Below are 18,895 nucleotides of genomic sequence, written 5' to 3'. Positions count from 1 at the left end.
TGGACGTGTGTGGATGTGTGTGCCCAGGCGCTTGTACAGGCAGTCCTGTTGTCACATGGATCTTCTGCTTTCTGTCTCCTTTCAGGTGAATGGTGATATTCCCCCTCGGTTGAAAAAAAGTGCTCATGAAATCATCCTGGACTTCATCCGATCAAGGCCTCCTTTAAATCCAGTATGTGATCTGACACCTCCCCATGGCTGGCATACACGTGGCAACATGTTCCCCCCACAGCCCGTGCCACAGAACACAGCTCCTGGAGAACTGTTGACGCTGAGCTTTTCTCTCTGATTGTGAAGCCTGACTGTGAACACAATGCCACATAGCTTCCATTTGCACTGCCGCCCTGTACTTAAGGGTACAGACACCTCACTTTGGTTACAGGAAACCCACACTACTGCCTCCTCTTTCGCAGTAGCCATGGTCCCCTGTTCGTGGGGTTCTTTCTGGAGACCCTGGATCAGGGTGTTCTGATCAGGTCTGAGTGTTGGTTTGTGTTTCCTCTGCTCTCCGCTTACCTCCCCTGGCTCCACAGCCAGCACTCACCAGGGCCTCTCAAACCCCTTGTATGTTCAGTAACTTCAGTAACTAGAAAGAAAGGATATTTCCTTCTTAGTTTGTATACATCTTAAACATAGTTAATCATTCCTCTTGTAGATCTTTCTATAAGGGAAAGAGGCCACGTAGGAAATGGTTTTAGGAGGGCAGGTTGTATAGAGCAGAGAGTGTGGAGTCACAGCCCAGCTCTGCACACCCACGCACGGTGTGGTGATCTCACGTTTTTTAGCAAATTCATCTTTTTGAGCAAGTTCATCAGCCTTCCCAAGCCTTTATTTCCTCAGCTGCAGACTGAAATGAATGATCTAAGAAGGTTGTTACGACTTAACTCAAAAACGTTACGTTCAAAAACAATAATAGAGATGACATACTGCTTGCATTGCAGCAGCTTGCCTGTCATGGTAGAGTGTAGGGAGCATGACAGCAGTTCAGTTCAGTCGCTTAGTTGTGTCCGACTCTTTGCGACCCCATGGACTGCAGCACACCATGACAATAGCTGGAGACAACTGACTCATTAGTGTGGCCTGAGTTCATGTGCCTGAACCACTGTGCAATCCAGTCATCTTCTTATGGCTTGAAAACTCTTTTATCAAGCAGTGTGGCAGTCAGTAAAATATAATTTCATAATACTGTGTTGTATGAGTAGACTTCAGTAAGAATTATTTAAGGATAACTACTCCAGCTCTAGCTATTACTTTTTTCCCAAGGCCTCAGCCAGAAAACTGAAACCTACTCCACCTCGGCCCCGGAGCCTCCACGAAAGAATCCTGGAAGAGATCAAGGCTGAGAGGAAGCTGCGGCCTGTGTCCCCCGAGGAGACCAGACGCAGCAGGCTCGGTGAGTCCCAGGCAGAAGAGTCGCCCACCCTGGAAACACACTTGCCTCACTCCTCTCCCTTCCTGTCTCTCCTTCTCCCCACAACACACACACCCTTACAAGTGACATTCATTCTCGAAATAACATGGAGTAGGAAGTTCCTCCCTGAGATGCCAAGTATAAGGGCACCACACTGCAGTGTGGGCGGAGCTTTGCAGATCCCCGGATGTGGTTTTAGGACAGCCCTTTGCCTCTTTGATCTCCCATTCCTTGGTTGGCAGGAGGAGGATACAGATTCCTCCACATGTTAATGTGACTTCCATGTAAGAATGAATCAAATAGGATACTTTATAAATGGTAGTACACACATGGATAAGTAACTACATTTTAGAAATAGAAATAATAGATACATCAAGTTTCTATTGTCTTAATTATGGTTTAAAGTTATGTGTTATGTGATGAGGGACTCTACTGATAGCACTTATTACTAAACTTCCTTTATAGTTATTTTATGTTTTTTATAAGCACACACTGATTTTCATTTAGAGCAAGACCATATTATGATATGTAAACAGCTCTCCTTCAGTTTGTAAAATGAAAGATTCCCAAGATATTCAGGGAGATAGTGTCTGGTGGCACCTGCCTGGGAAAGGAGCTGGTGCCAAGATCCTGTCTCCTGGTTTCTCTTCTCATCTCTTCCCTCCCCGACGCCCACTGAGGCCTCAGGTTGCTACTACGGCTCCTCCTCCTCGAGCAGCCACACACTCCCCTTGGTGTGTTTCTGATTTCCTCGGCTGCCACCCTGCGCACAGGCTTCTCTGAAAGTTCAGACCCACGTGTGCAGCCAGCCATCACTGGGCAGGACCTCCTCCCCACCACTTGCAGGACAAGCCCCACCACAGGTGACCTTACCTGCTTTTCCCCAAAACTGTCTGCCACTGCTCCCATCTCAAAGCCCAGGGCCAAGAGTGCAGTGTCCCCTGCGACTGGGTCCAGCAGCCAAGCCCTTGATCTGACTGCTTCTGATCTTTAGGGTCCTCCTCTCCTCTGAGCCAGGTCTCCCCTCCTCTATCTGCTCAATTGCATCAGCTCTGATGGCTCCCCCACCTCCTGTGACTCTCGGTCACTATGTGGTGATGCTTTCTGTCTGCCGCTGGGCCATGGCCACAGAGCCCACTTCCGAATTGCTAGCTGCTGTGTCCCCGTCTGCACTATAGGTAACCGCAATGGAAAGTGCTTCCCGAGGTGCTAAAGCAGTAGAATAGCTTCCCTGGCCAGAGCTGGAGAGTGAGGAGAGGCCAGGTGCGTATATCCCTGTTGATTTTATGCCAGTGAGTGTTTCCCTTTAAAATGATTAAAACAAATCCATACGAGCATTTATATAGTATTGAGCCAAAACTGCACCGGATGTAAGTGGAAAGTTCTTATCCTGGGAGTCCCTGAATGAGCCTGAGGAAGGTCTGTGCATCCTTGCAGTGTAACACATTTGTACATATTTCCCAGAGGGCATGTGTGTGTGGGCGGTCCATAGTTTTCCCCAGATTTCTAAAGAGTGCACGGTCTCAAGGAGCAAGAACCACTGTGGAAATGTAAGGAGATGGTATTATAGAATGTCAGCTTAAGACAAGATTGTAAAAGAATTACTGTGTCTTGAGATGGAATAATAGGGTAATAGGAAATATTTAACAGAACTATAAGATAAAATCCACATATTATCATGAGAAAAGTAAGCTTCATGCTTTACAAGAGTAAATTCCAGTGGAAGCACCAGTGGGACAGAGGAGCAGGACATAAAGGGCCAAGTGATGAGATGGTGCTTCCCACACAAGTGCTCTGAACCCGGGGTGAGGGGCGAGCAGGTAGGAGTCCTGCCCACAGGCACTGACCAGAGAACATCCTCGGCAGGGGTGCCTGTGAGCCCTGACAGCAGCCAGTCAGGTGTGCGGTGCGGCCAGGGGCCGAGTGTGCGGGAGACCGGCAGTCCTTGTGGGCAGCAAAGGGACACTGCATGTGGTGTCACATGCCCTCATTGTGTACATGTTCTTCTGTTTCGCTTAAACAAATTAGATGCTAGCTAACAGGAAACCTGCTTTAGAATAATTAAATGCCAATTTTGTATTTAGTATGTCTTACTCTTTTGTTTTATCCTTATGAATTAGTGTTTCACAACAACCAGAATTGAGTTGTTGTTGAAAGTGATTGTTCTATGAGAGTCTTACTTTTAAAATTGATCTTGACCCTTAACTAGAAAATAAGACATTGGGCTCTTCTCGTTCTGCTGATCTACATTGGTTCTTACTACACAATTTCACTTTGAGAAGTTTAGATAAAATTGACAGGATTATCTTGAAGAAAAGAAGTGAAAGTGTTAATCACTCGGTCATGTGCAACTTTTTGCAACCCCATGGACTGTAGCCCACCAGGCTCCTCTGTCCATGAGATTCTCCAGGCAGGAATACTGGAGTGAGTTGCCTTTTCCTTCTCCAGGGGATCTTCCTGACCCAGGGATCGAACCTGAGACTCCTGCGTGGCAGGTAGATTCTTTACCATCTGAGCCCATCCTGAAGAAAAGTTTCCCTAAATAGTTTTATAACCTTTCCTCTCCTTGTAATTGCAAGTAGAAACCCACTATCTAGAAATTGGGCAAATGTTTAAAGAAGAGATGTGCCCCATGATTTCAGCAGTAGCAGCGCGCTGTGACAGGGCTCGCGCGTCATGTGTTGCACACAGGAACTGCATCCTCACACAGGATTGTGGCAGCAGGAGTGTCTTCCCGTGGGTGAATGTGACCCACCGCATGGTCTATGAGGATGTGATGACCAACGTGTGTCCAAGTTGTCTTATATGTGTCCCTATTATTTTACAGGCTAGTTCCATATTGTTTTCCTATTAAGTCTGAATTTACTGTTCTTGTGCATCAGTCTTTGTTCACAACTGATCATTTTCTTTTTCCTAACACTTTTCTGACATCTCATACTATATTGAGATTTGAGGTTGTAAATGGTTCCTTTAACATCTGCCAAAAACATATGAAGAGACTTCATTCTGTTACATATGGGAATTAGAACTCTACAGTTCTACATCTGCCTCAGAAACATGAGGACCTTCGGGTCTGCCCGCTTCTGACTACACAGGCACCTGTCCTCCCTGATGGTGGTGGGGTGGGGTAGGAGGAATGGAGCTGGTAAGAGCTTGGGACTGCAGTGAAAATGGGTAATTTTCACTCTTACAAATACCCAAATTCTTTTATCAGCTTTATTGAGATATAATTTACCTACCATAAAATTCACCCGTTCAATGTTTTTTAATGTATATAATAAAATTTTTAAAACAAATGACTTCCAACAGGAAATAAGTAAGTTTATTCTTAAGAAATTCCATTTGTTTAACTGTTACTAGGTGCACTGCTCTGAGCACCTTTTTATTTGGTATGGAATTGTTTAATTTTTCTAACAATCCCTTGAAATAGGTACCATTATTCCCATTTTACACTTGAAGTAATGGAAGCACAGAGAGGTTAAGTACCTTGCCCAGAATCACACTACATGTAAGTGGCAGAGCTGAGGTTCAAACTCAGGCTCTCTGGCTCCTGAGGCCTTGCTTTAAGTGCCAGGTCTAAGGGCCTACAGTGGAGAATTAGTGACACTTTGTGATGCTGGTAGTGCCTGAATGAGATTTTTACAAGATGTTTGACCTGTATGCAGAGAGCCAACTTCTCATTCTGAAATAAATTAAGAATACGTTTGTTCTTAAATTTTAAGATTTTGTATATTCCCTAAAGGCGTGTTTTAAAACATGGCTTGTTTTTTCTTTTGAACTCTTCTATATTTAAGTAAAAAGTCCTTGTGATTCTAAACTGTTTTTATCTTTATCATGCTTTCGTTCTTAACATGTTCTTAAAAAGCTTTTTTTTTCTTTTATTGTTACTCCATTTCAAGTCTTAGAGATATAGTTAAAACTAAGGTGCCATATTGCAGATAGTTTCTCGCTGCCTTCTGCCTTAAAAGTATGGAGTGTGCCACTGCAGGTCTTGAACCCTCCTCTCTTTTTTGTCCTTCCTGTAAAGCCTAACATCTGAATTACTTTCCTTTTATTGTTTGTTTTCTTTTTTCAGCAACGCGGCCACTTAGCATGTCTTACAGTTTTGACTTGTCAGGTAAAGCACTTTCACACCTGACGTGGGTTTTGTGGTCTCTGTGAAATACATTTCATTCATCTGCTTGTTCAAACATGTCAGAAAAGAAAATTGAAAGGCTTCTAAGCTGTGGTCAGTCATATAAAACAGACTTTCTTTGAAAATGGTTTAAAAAAATAAAACTGTAATAAATCGGTTGCTTCCCAAGGGCCTGTGGAAGAACCCTGATGCTTGTGGTTGTGAAATGTGCTGCCCATTACACCCAGTCTCATAAAGCAGTGGAGAGTCTAAGAGAACTCTGCCTTCAGAGCCTAGAAACAAGAGTTTTGACCCTTGTTACTCTTTGAAGCGTTCAGTTATTCAAGCAGCTAAACTTGGAAGTGTCAGCTGCTTCCGAAGACGAGTGCTCCACAGTTGGGGGACAAGAGCCAGTCGTATACCCGGGGCTTCTGTACATGGGCCCTCGTCATGCTGGTGGTGTGCTGGTTAAGAGACTTTGGTTGTAAAACACAATCATGTGTCCTGGGTTTGTAGTACAAGTTTAGAGCCCTTCTGTTAAATAGACAGGGATTAATGGTGAAACAAGTAACTATTCATGGCACAATTTGATCTGTAAAATCAGCCCCTTTTTAAATTGAGTTTTTAAACTGTATATGAGCGAATTTTCAAAGCCAACTTAGTCCCAAATTAAAATGTTTTGCACATTAGAATTTTGGAGTTTGGAAGCTGCTGCTTTCAATGTGAAATGAGATAAGACATTGGCACTAGTATTTCCTTCCAGAATTTGTGTGCTATGAGATTGTTGGCATATCTTACACACAAATTCATATTTAAAGAACCTGAGAGTTCTAGTATCATGTTCTGTCTGAATATTTGCTGAACATCTTCCAACTGCAAAACTAGTTCCCATCTGCTTTTTAAATTTCTGTATATTTGTGGTTCCCTTAGGCATGACTAATATTTCCCTCTCAAGAAACTAAAATACATCAGTCTTCACTTACTACTTCTGACTGACCACTGAAGAGCTTGTTCTGTTTTCTTTATCCATTCGACAATTTTTATTTTATCAACCATTTGCAGAGTAACTTTGTTAAAAAAAAAAAAATTTATCTGGAAAATAAACTCAGCAGTGTTTGAGAACATATGTGTTACTGCTAATCTCCAAAAGTTGGCAGTCCATATTAAGATCTGTCTCTTCTAAATACCTATTAAAGATGGTCCTCCCCAGTGGACTCGGGGAGTAGCCGGCTCCCGAAACACCCTGACTGTAGGCACAGGTGGCTGCCCTGGACTGTCTGCATGCCCACACACGTGTAATTGTATGTAGGTGTGTTTGTGTCTTACCAGTTATATGATACTTTCCTGTGCTGGGAAGAAAATTCTTGGTGCTGAGCCTCCTTGATGTGGAGCAACAGGAATTTTGATTTGCTCTCACTGCTTGCCATTTGATTTGCCGTCACTGCTTATCATTTGCCATAATCTGTTTTGTGCCTTAATGTACTTTGTAGTTTTCACATGCTTCATTTTCTGTTTCTTGTGTTTTCATGTTTTCATTGTGATCTGTTGACTAATCAATAATGTTCCAAATTATAAATGGAAAAGATTGATCCATTCTTCTGACCTAAATACAAGAGCTGGAATGTGTTTCTAATTTAAGTTGAGACATTAGCAAACTAAGGAGTAAATATTTAAATATATAGTATAGATAATGCACTCTAGAATAAGACAGAATTGATATGTGTCCTATGCTTAGGTATGTTTTAGAAATACTAATCCTTAATGGAAATCTTAATCCATCAACCTTAAGGTAAGTATAATTTATTTTTCTGATGGAAATAAATATACAGTCTGTATTTCAGTCATATTTCCTCCAACTAAATAAGGCAGTAGCAGCTGGGTGTATCTAATAGACATAATTATTACACTATGTAAAATAGAAGTTATTATGTATTTAATACTGTGGTTATGCGTTTTAGATTCTGAACCTAAGGCATGTGACTTCTAAAGCTATATCTAGCATCTTGAATAGTTTGCTTACTTATAAATATCATCAGAAATTGTCTTATGTAGAAGAAGTATAAAATCTTATCCAAGGGTTTGGTTTTCTCATCAGATACATTGAAGTAATGAGGATTTATTCATTTGAATGGAAAGTATAGTCAAACTGCTAAAAATACCTCTTAAAAGTATGTTTAGCCAGAGCTTTTACAAATATGCAGTGTTAGAGAAGATCACACGTACTTAGTCTTACATATGGAGATCACCCTGAAGCCTGACTGACATAATGTATTTTTCTATTAATTCCATTTATCTCGAAGCTTTGATCTTAGTATGAGGTTTATTTCAGTAGTTTGAGTCACCAAGCTCAAATACAGTTATGAACCTCAGCAAGGTCTCCAGGCAGAGAGAGAGCTGTCAGGTAATTTCTCAGATCCCTGTGTTGAGAATGAAAGTAGCTCATGGCAGCCACAAACCTTCAGGGTAGGCATTACCCTCACAACTTTACCAGACTTATGTGACACCAGTACTGTTCAAACTTTTAAAATCTACCGTGTGTGTGTGGTAGTCTCTCAGTCGTGTCTGACTGTGTGACCCCATGGAATGTAGCTTGCCAGGCTCCCCTGTCTATGGAATTCTCCAGGCAAGAATACTGGAGTGGGTTGCCATTCCCTTCTCGGGGATCTTCCCAACCCAGGGGTCAAACCCCGATCTCCCATACTATAGGCAGATCCTTTATCATCTCAGCCACCAGGAAGCCCAAATCTACTATCAGTTCAGTTCAGTCGCTCAGTCATGTCCGGCTCTTTTCGACCCCATGAATCACAGCACGCCGGCCTCCCTGTCCATCACCAACTCCCGGAGTTCACTGAGACTCGCGTCCATCGAGTCGGTGATGCCATCCAGCCATCTCATCCTCTGTCGTCCCCTTCTCCTCCTGCCCCCAATCCCTCCCAGCGTCAGGGTCTTTTGCAATGAGTCAAGTCTTCACATGAGGTGGCCAAAGTACTGGAGTTTCAGCTTTAGCATCATTCCTTCCAAAGAAATCGCAAGGCTGATCTCCTTCAGAATGAACTGGTTGGATCTCCTTGCAGTCCAAGAGACTCTCGAGTCTTCTCCAACACCACAGTTCAAAAGCATCAATTTCTTCGGCACTCAGCTTTCTTCACAGTCCAACTCTCACATCCATACATGACCACTGGAAAAACCATTGCTTTAGACGGACCTTTGTTGGCAAAGTAATGTCTCTGGCTTTTCAATATGCTATCTAGATTGGACATAACTTTCCTTCTAAGGAGTAAGCATCTTTTAATTTCATGGCTGCAGTCACCATCTGCAGTGATTTTGGAGCCCAGAAAAATAAAGTCTGACACTTTTTCCCCATCTATTTCCCATGAAGTGATGGGGCCAGATGCCATGATCTTCGTTTTCTGAGTGTTGAGCTTTAAGCCAACTTTTTCACTCTCCTCTTTCACTGTCATCAAGAGGCTTTTGAGTTCTTCTTCGCTTTCTGCCATAAAGGTGGTGTCATCTGCATATGTGAGGTTATTGATATTTCTCCTGGCAATCTTGATTCCAGCTTGTGCTTCTTCCAGCCCAGCGTTTCTCATTATGTACTCTGCATAGAAGTTAAATAAGCAGGGTGACAGTATACAGCCTTGACGTACTCCTTTTCCTATTTGGAACCAGTCTGTTGTTCCATGTCCAGTTCTAACTTTTGCTTCCTGACCTGCATATAGGTTTCTCAAGAGGCAGGTCAGGTGGTCTGGTATTCCCATCTCTTTCACAATTTTCCACAGTTTATTGTGACCCACACAGTCAAAGGCTTTGGCATAGTCCATAAAGCAGAAATAGATGTTTTCCTGGCACTCTCTTGCTTTTTCCATGATCCAGCGGATGTTGGCAATTTGATCTCTGGTTCCTCTGCCTTTTCTAAAACCAGCTTGCACATCTGGAAATTTACGGTTCATGTATTGCTGAAGCCGGCTTGGAGAATTTTGAGTATTACTTGACTAGCGTGTGAGATGATACAAATAGCTTACAAATAGCTGTGAAAAGAAGAGAAGCAAAAAGCAAAGGAGAAAAGGAAAGATATAAGCATCTGAATGCAGAGTTCCAAAGAATAGCAAGGAGAGATAAGAAAGCCTTCCTCAGGGATCAATGCAAAGAGATAGAGGAAGACAGTAGAATGGGAAAGACTAGAGATCTCTTCATGAAAATTAGAGATACCAAGGGAACATTTCATGCAAAGATGGTCTCGATAAAGGACAGAAATGATATGGACCTAACAGAAGCAGAAGATATTAAGAAGAGGTGGCGAGAATACACAGAAGAACTGTACGAAAAAGATCTTCATGACCAAGATAATAACAATGGTATGATCACTCGTCTAGAGCCAGACATCCTGGAATGTGAAGTCAAGTGGGCCTTATGAAGCATCACTATGAACAAAGTTAGTGGAGGTGATGGAATTCCAGTTGAGCTATTTCAAATCCTGAAAGATGATGCTGTGAAACTGCTGTACTCAGTATGCCAGCAAATTTGGAAAACTCAGCAGTGGCCAAAGGACTGGAAAAGGTCAGTTTTCATTCCAATCCCAAAGAAAGGCAATGCCAAAAAATGCTCAAACTACCGCGCAGATCTACTATAAATGACTTTAAAATTTTTCTTAAGTAAAAGCATCCATAAAATCATGTATCTTATGTAGTAATTACATTTTTTTCTGAAACATTAACTATATAACCATTAGAAATGTTGTGATGTCCCTCCTCGCTCCACTGGGGATTTCGCCCTGGGAGCCTGGACTGTGAGCACCACCCCGGGGATGCTCACCCCTCCAGCAGAGCTGCGGCTGGGGCATGGAGAGCCAGGCTGCAGGAGAAGCCTTCTGCTGAAGCGCAGGCCCTGGAAGAAGTATATGGAGAGTGCATGCTGTGGAATACAAATTTTCAGAATATACTTCAAGATCATTTTTAAACATTGTCTTTTTTTCCTTCACTAGGAATTAAGCAGTTAGCCCAGTCATTTTCTCCCTTCTCTCTGGAGAGCTTTCCTGGTACTCCTGTGAGTGTGGCAGCCTGTAGTTCTCCTCCAATGAAACGTCTGTTGAGGGGTTTAAGCTTTACAGTTTGTGTGAAAACCTGATGCTGCTTCCTCTTTGTCCCCTTCAGCATACCCCTCCCCCAATTAAATATTTTTTCTAGCTGCTTAATACCTGGAGAGGTGATAACAAAGTTAACTTGTGCGTTGTCAGATTTTCTACTCAACATTTTATGTAAAATGATAAATGATTGACAGGTCTGTCTCCTTCTCTTCCTCATTCCTTTCCTCTGCTCACTCAAACCCTTCCTTCTCGTTCACAAGGACAGTTCTAGTTCTGGCCTTCTTGAGCTCTAAAATCAGGCAGAAATTGTAAATATTAAGTTAGATATACATCATTTATAATAAATAGTTTATATAATTCTTTTAAATCATGTCAAGGAAGGCTGTACTAGAGTACACTTTATGAATGTTACCTGGAAGCCCACGTCTTCCACTTGAAGCCTGTGAATATTATACAGTGGGGGAGCTACTGTAAACAGAACCTTATATTTTATGTTAACTTCAGGTACAACGCTTCCTGCCAGAAATGAGCAATAGCCATGTCTTTTCAGTGCTTAGTACACTCTTCACCTCTGACTCATCAGGGGAGTTTCACACACTGCTCCACGGCTGTGGGCATACTGGAACTGCTTTTTCTCATTTTTAAATACTCTAGTAGTTAGTTATTAAAAATATTAGTTATTGAAACACTGAAGAAATTTATCTCCACTTGCACTGGAAGATTACAGGCTTTTGGAACTGGTGCTGCCAAGGCTCCTGTGTCGGCTCTGCTGAGTTGGCCGTGAGCGGCTGAGTCACACTGAGCCTTAGTCCACTCGCTCACGAGTGGAGATAAAAGTCAGTGTTAATAACTGCTAACATTTATTGTGCGCCGCCTTTATTACACACACTATCAAGTGTTTTATATGCAGTTGTTGACTTATGTAATCCTCACAGCAAGCCCACTTCTGCTGTTAGCCCTATTTAACAGATGAGGGCTGAATTTGCTGTAATTGCTCAAGGTCAGACAAGTAGCAGCAGAGTTAGACTCTGAATCCGAACCGTCCTCGCCCTGCTGTTCTGTGTGCTCTAAGCCTTACACTCCCTACACAGTAGCTTGTGCTGTGCAACGTATGCTACATAACATTCGCACTGTGCTCTTGCCCTGTGCTCACACCCTCTGGCCTCCCTCCTGTGCTCTCTATATAATCTGCAGTCTGTACTCCCAACTCTGTGCTCTGCACTCCGTGCCCTGTCCTGGACACACACTGCTCTGTGCTCCCAGCCCTGTGCTCTAGTCTCTGTAGTCTAGTCTGTGCTCCGCACTCTGTGGGCTCACACCCTCTGTGCCGTGTGCTCTCTGCTCTGGCCTCTTCCCCCCTGTCCTCTATAGTCTATATAGTCTGTACTCTGCACTCCGTGCTTGGCACTGTGGGCTCGCACCCTCTGTGCCGTGTGCTCTCTGCTCTGGCCTCTTCCCCCCTGTCCTCTATAGTCTATATAGTCTGTACTCTGCACTCCATGCTTGGCACTGTGGGCTCGCACCTCTGTGCCCTGTGCTCTCTGCTCTGGCCTCTCCCCCCTGTCCTCTATAGTCTATATAGTCTGTACTTTGCACTCCGTGCTCGGCACTGTGGGCTCATACCCGCTGTGCTATGTGCTCTCTGCTCTGGCCTCTCACCCCCTGTCTTTTATAATCTACAGTCTGTACTCCGCACTTCGTGCTCTGTATCCTGCTCCCACACTTCTTTCACTGCCTTTCCATCCAGATTTGAGCTTGGGATAATCTGTATTAGCTTTATCAGAAGGAATGTATCCCAGATTCTGTGTGTTCATGTTTATATGTGTATAGATAATTGACTTTTTATTTTAGACTCAAACCGCCCTCAGTCTTGCAGCCCCATGCCGGAGGCTCGTGTACACTGTCACTTCCATCAAGTCCATCACTCACTCTTCAGAGGCTCAAGGGAACTCGAGCCTCCCTGGGCCTCTGGGAAGTAAAGCAACTGGAGTTGGTTTTCTGTAGGATTTCTCCCAGTTCTAAATTTTAATCTACACATATAGTGAATATATAGTTATTCATGGAAGGTTTCCTTTATTTGAGTGTGACAGTTAATGTCAAATACACATGTGTTATATGCCCAGGTATTACTGTGTGTGGCCTCTGTGCTGTCTGCATGACATAGGAATGCCTTTCAGCTCAGTGCAGGTGCTTGAAGACTCCTTTTGAACCACTGACCACCTTTCTGTGCTTAGGGAAAGGTCAGCTTTTGCCTTTTTTTCCCCAGAGGTGACAACCGCTGAATCTCCCAAGAATGTTGCAGAATCATCCATGGTAAATGGAGGTGTGGCGTCACAGTCCAGAGAAGGTGGGTCAGGAGCCGCCCAGCAGGTGCCTGTGCCGCGGAAGAAACTCCTCAAAGCCCCGACTCTGGCTGAGCTGGACAGCTCCGACTCAGAGGTGAGGCCCGCGCCTGTTCAGGGTCAGCCTCCTTGGGCCCTTGTGTTGCTCCAGCCTCTGCTTGCCCTCCTCCTAGTTTTCAGCCAGTACAATTGAGTCACTCAGTCATGTCCAGCTCTTTGTGACCCTTTGGACTGCAGCACACTAGGCTTCCTTGTCCATCACCAACTCCTTGGAGCCTGCTCAAACTCATGTCCATTGAGTTGGTGATGCCATCCAACCATCTCATCCTCTGTCTTCCTTTTCTCCTGCCTTCAATCTTTCCCAGCATCAGAGTCTTTCCAGTGGATCAGTTCTTCACATCAGGTGGCCAAAGTATTGGAGCTTCAGCATCAGGTCTTCTAATGAATATTCAGGACTGATTTCCTTTAGGATTGACTTTTTGATCTCCTTCCAGTCCAAGGGACTCTCAAGAGTCGTCTCCAGCTCTCACATCCATACATGACTACTGGGAAGACCATAGCTTTGAGTATCTGGAACTTGGTCGGCGGTGTAATCTCTCTGCTTTTTAATATGCTGTCTGGGTTGGTCATCGGAGAAGGCAGTGGCACCCGACTCCAGTACTCTTGCCTGGAAGAGGATCCTGGTAGGCTTCAGTCCTTGGGGTCACTGAGTCGGACACAACTGAGCAACTTCACTTTCACTTTTTACTTTCATGCATTGGAGAAGGAAATGGCAACCCACTCCAGTGTTCTTGCCTGGAGAATCCCAGGGACGGAGGGGCCTGGTGGGCTGCCATCTATGGGGTTGCACAGAGTCGGACACGACTGACGTGACTTAGCAGCAGCAGCTGGGTTGGTCATAGCTTTTCTTCCCGGGAACAAACGCCTTCTAATTTCATGGCTGCAGTCACCATCCGCAGTGATTTTGGAGCCCAAGAAAATAAAGTCTGTCACTGTTTCCACTGTTTCCCCATCTATTTACCATGATGTGATGGGACCGGAAGCCATGATCTTAGTTTTTTGAATGTTGCATTTTAAGCCAGCTTTTTACTCTCCTCTTTCACCTTCATCAAGAGGCTCTCTTTAATTTCTGCCATTAAAGTTGGTGTCATTTGCATATCAGAGCTTGTTGATATTTCTCCCCGAAATCTTGATTCCAGCTTGTGCTTCATCCAGCCTCTCATTTTGCGTGCTGTACTCTGCATATAAGTTTAATAAGCAGGGTGACAATATACAGCCTTGATGTACTCCTTTCCCAATTTGGAACCAGTCTGTTGTTCCATGTCCAGTTCTAACTGTTGCTTCTTGACCTGCACACAGGTTTCTCATGAGGCAGGTAAGGTGGTCTGGTATTCTAATGTCTTTAAAGAATTTTCCACAGTTTGTTGTAATCCACACAGTCAAAGGGTTTAGTATAGTCAATGAAGCAGATGATATTCTGGAATTCTCTTGCTTTTTCTGTGATCAGTGGATGTTTGCAGTTTGATTTCTGGTTCCTCTGCCTTTTCTAAATCCACCTGGAAGTTCTCAGTTCACGTACTGTTGAAGCCTAGCTTGGAGGATTTTGAGCATTACCTTGCCAGTATGTGAAATGAGTGCAGATGTGTGGTAGTTTGAACATTTTTTGGCATTGCTCTTCTTTGGGATTGGAATGAAAAGTGACCTGTGGCCACTACTGAGTTTTTCAAATTTGCTGGCATATTGAGTGCACACAGAAAGGTTTTGTTTTTGAACTAAGATTGTTAAAAAGTAAATTATAGAGACAGATCTAAAACCCAAATCTAAGCCCAAAATCTTCATATCTCATAAACTTTCTAGTATTCCAACTAGCAGTATATGAGAATGCCTAAATGAAAATAATTTAAACTGGAAAGGGGCTTAGAAATTGTGTTCAGCATCATTACTTTGCAGTAAGAACACAGCTTAGTGGAGGTAGAGGCTCAGTTTACAAAGTCAGACAACAGAAAAGTAACAGAATCCCTGCCAAGCTATGAATAGACCTCCCACCACCAGGTCTGCTTCCACTGCTGTTTTTTTCTTTTCTCAAAATTCTTAATCTCAGTGGGTTTTTTTTGGTCTGTCTTTAATAACCTCTACTAGCCTGACCCAGGTAACATTGTAAAAGTCAAGATAAGCTTTGATTGGCACTATATCAAAGCTTTCAGTAGGGAAGCGAAGCTCAGGAGCTGTATCTGTGCCTTAACTGGGCGTCTTGTCAAAAAAAGGGAGATTTTCCTTCCTGCCCAGTGAGTTCGGTGCCCAGGCTTGTATCTGAGATGACTCTGGTGGCCTCAGGGACAGCCTCACCCTGGGAGCACAGCTGTGGGACTTCTGACAGTGATAGGGACTTCTGACATTGGTGAGTGTCAAAGACTAGTATAATGCTGCTGTGAATAATGGAGTGCATGTATCTTTTTGAATTAGTGTTTTTGTTTTTTTCAGATACATACCCAGGAGTGGAATTGCTGGGCCATATGGTAGTTCCACTTTTAGTTTTTTGAGAAACCTCCATACTGTTCTCCACAGTGGCTGCAGTGATTTACATTCCGGCAAACAGTGTACAAGTGTTCCCACTTCTCCTCATCCTCTCCAACATTTATTGTTCATGTTTTTTTGTTTTGTTTTTGATCATAGCTGTTCTGACAGGTGTGAGGTGATAGCTCCTTGTGGTTTTGATTAGAATTTCCCTGGTAGTTAGCAGTGTTGAGCATCTTTTCATGTACCATGTTGGCCATCTGCATTTCCTGTTTGGAAGAATGTATGTTTGGTTCTTCTGCCCATTTTTTAATTGTTTTTTCTTGATGTTGAATAAGATGAACTGTTTAAGTCCTATTTATTTATTTTTGCTTTTATTTCCTCTTTTAGGAGATGGATCCAATAAAATATTGCTACAATTTATGTCAGTGAGTGTCCTCCTTATATTTTCCTCTGGGAGTTTTATGGTATCCGGTTTTACAGTTAGGTCTTTAATCCACTTTGAGTTTATTTTTTAATGGTAGGATTAGTTTTCAAGTAGTCTGAAGGTGGATCAGCTCCCTCAGCTGGGCAGGCAGAAGCAGGGAGCCGTCCACGGCTTCTGGGAGAAAATCCCAAGAAGCGCTGAGCCACACCCCTCCCCACAGCAATCCCATGTCCACCCTGCCTGCCCAGGGCGGGATCCTCACTGCTCTCAGGGGAAGCATTTCAGACCCTTAGGAAGGAGGGAGGCTGCACAGCATGGACATGCCTTAGTAAAGTCAGCTGTAACAGTGGTTCTTGGAAGGTTGGTTGAAGGATGTACAGCGGGGATGGTTTCTGCTGTTTGAATCAAGAGCTCCCACCTCATAACTGCTGAGAAGTCCTGTGTTTGACATTTTCTTTTTGAGATACTTAGAGCTTTTACTTCCTTTTGACCTGCCAGAAGCAGGAGATAAGCTAGTTCTCACTGACTTTTCTGGAGATGTGTACGATGTCCTGTGCATGACCTCTGGGTGAGGCTTGGCTGATGTCGCCTGGTTTGTTCTTGGCAGTGAGCACCAGGAGGAGGTGGCCGCTCAGACCGTCCTTGTGTGGGCTCTGTGGTCTACACGGCTTTTTTCTTCTTCTGTTCCTTGACTAGGTCCTTTGTAGTGGGGCTTGTTCGAAACTAATGCTTTCCACACTAAGTAGGTCAGAAAGGATTTTCACTGTTTGTCTCACATGATCATAGATTAATATATTAACCTAACTTTGTTCTATATTTAAAAATATTTAGCAGTTTTCTCTATGTATTATGGAATTGAGTTGTCTTCCAGTTAATATATATCTCATGTCACATAATAAGTAGTAAATTTTTCATGAATAAATATTGTACTTCACTTTGGTATAAGTTCAGTTCAGTTCAGTCGCTCAGTTGTGTCCGACTCTTTGCGACCCCATGAATCACAGCACGCCGGGCCTCCCTGTCCATCACCATCTCCCGGAGTTCACTCAAACTCAGTCCATAGAGTCGGTGATGCCATCCAGCCATCTCATCCTCTGTCGTCCCCTTTTCCTCCTGCCCCCAATCCCTCCCAGCATCACAGTCTTTTCCGATGAGTCAACTCTTCACATGAGGTGGCCAAAGTACTAGAGTTTCAGCTTTAGCATCATTCCTTCCAAAGAACACCCAGGGCTGATCTCCTTTAGAATGGACTGGTTGGATCTCCTTGCAGTCCAAGGGACTCTCAAGAGTCTTCTCCAACACCACAGTTCAAAAGCAACAATTCTTTGGCGCTCAGCTTTCTTCACAGTCCAACTCTCACATCCATAAATGACCACTGGAAAAACCATAGCCTTGACTAGACAGACCTTTGTTGGCAAAGTAATGTCTCTGCTTTTGAATGTGCTATCTAGGTTTGTCATAACTTTGCTTCCAAGGAGTAAGCATCTTTTAATTTCATGGCTGCAGTCACCATCTGCAGTGATTTATAGTCTAAAACAAATTAAGGTCTCTTCTCACAAGTAATAGGAATTTAAATTTTGACACAGTGTAGACATATTTCTTATAAATATGTTTTCATTCATTCAACAAATATTTATGCATTACTTAGTAAGGGATGGACTTGGTAGTAGGCAACAACAGTGAACAAAACACACCTACCTCTGTAGGGGTAGTAAGTCTGTTAGTTTTTTAAATGTGTTAAATACTTGACTGATGATGTTAATCACCATTTGTTGTGTGCAGGTGATGTGTTAAGCATTTTAAATGTGTTCTCAGATTTGTCCTTGTAGTAATCCTATTGAAATTATGAAACTGAGATAAGAAACTTGCTGTATGTCACATCACTCTAATTAGGAACAAAGCCGGGGCACACACCCAGATATGTCTAATTTTAGATCCCTTCTAGTTTGTCTCCAACTTGCTTTGAACCTTGGACATTAAAATGTGGTGCCTCAGTTTACCTCTTATGAGTGAACACTGCTAATGAGCATTAGAGCACTAGTGTCTAAGAAATCTGTGTCTCCCCCTTGCCCTGTGTCTTTTTCAGGAGGAGACCCTGCCCAGGTCTGCCAGCAGCAGCAGTGCGTCTCCCTCCTTCCTGGAAGACCCCTTCCTGGAGACCATGTCCACAAGGAAGAGTGAGTATTTGTGGTACAGAGAACCAGTGTCAGATGCCTTAAAAAAAACATGTTTAACCTAGGAAAGGAAATCCCAAAGTGCCTTGTTGTCATTTGGGGTAACTAGTTAAAGAACCAACCCTGGAATTGCCCTGGTCAGGAGCAGAAATAATTGGTTTTTTCCTAGAATAACATCATAAGGTAGGGCTAAACTGGTAATTGGGTCTCAGGTTCTCAACTTACAATAAACCAGTCACCTTTAGGTTTACAGATGGTAGCTGTAGGGAGTAGGTCAGCCTATGTGTACTTTTTAGAATTACCTCATTATCTAAATTTAAGCCAGAAGCCCTGAATAATCACACTTGTTTTCATTCTTGCTACACACACACAAATATACCCCCACACACCCTTCCCCCTTACCCACGTACAAGTATAGATAATAAAAACACCTTTATAACTCTCCAGGTAATAGGTTCTAATATAGAATCTAAAATGAAATGATTTTGAAAAGTACTGTTGGCCATCTTTTTGAAAGTACTTACTTGGCCATGTTGGGTCTTCACTGGGGTGTGTGGGATCTCCATGGTGTCATGTGGGATCTTTCCTTGAGGTGCAACTGTCTAGTTGTAGTGTGTGGGCTTAGTTGCTCCAACAGATGGGATCTTAACTTCCCAAACCAGGTATTGAACCTGTGTCCATGGCATTGCAAGGCAAATTCTTCACCAGTGGACCACGAGGGAAGCCCCCGTGTTGGTAATCTTTTCATTTGTAAGATTAATATAAAGGGTTAAAAATTCTATATTAGCAGGGAGGATTCTGGGAAGCTGGCAGAGTAGCAGGCACTGTGT

The 18,895-nt window shown here is 43.3% G+C and overlaps 1 protein-coding gene across 4 annotated transcripts in view; it reads left to right on the top strand.

Moving 5' to 3' along the window:
- The window catches only part of SPIRE1 (spire type actin nucleation factor 1), a 176,806-nt gene that overhangs the window by 143,961 nt on the left and 13,950 nt on the right, over positions 1-18,895 (top strand). For 3 of the 4 annotated variants that reach the window (XM_055559163.1, XM_055559164.1, XM_055559165.1), the window contains 4 exons: positions 86-172; positions 1,264-1,393; positions 12,875-13,047; positions 17,978-18,068. In XM_055559163.1, coding sequence (XP_055415138.1) covers positions 86-172; positions 1,264-1,393; positions 12,875-13,047; positions 17,978-18,068 — 481 coding nt within the window. Of the gene's footprint in view, positions 1-85; positions 173-1,263; positions 1,394-5,486; positions 5,529-12,874; positions 13,048-17,977; positions 18,069-18,895 lie in introns of all 4 variants that reach the window. The other variant, XM_055559166.1, reaches the window with a different exon arrangement.

The sequence above is a fragment of the Bubalus kerabau genome, chromosome 21 (genome assembly GCF_029407905.1).
Source record: "Bubalus kerabau isolate K-KA32 ecotype Philippines breed swamp buffalo chromosome 21, PCC_UOA_SB_1v2, whole genome shotgun sequence".
Lineage (NCBI taxonomy): Eukaryota > Metazoa > Chordata > Mammalia > Artiodactyla > Bovidae > Bubalus > Bubalus kerabau.
The sequence above is the reverse complement of the archived record's forward strand: the minus strand, read 5'-3'. Positions and strand labels throughout refer to the sequence as shown.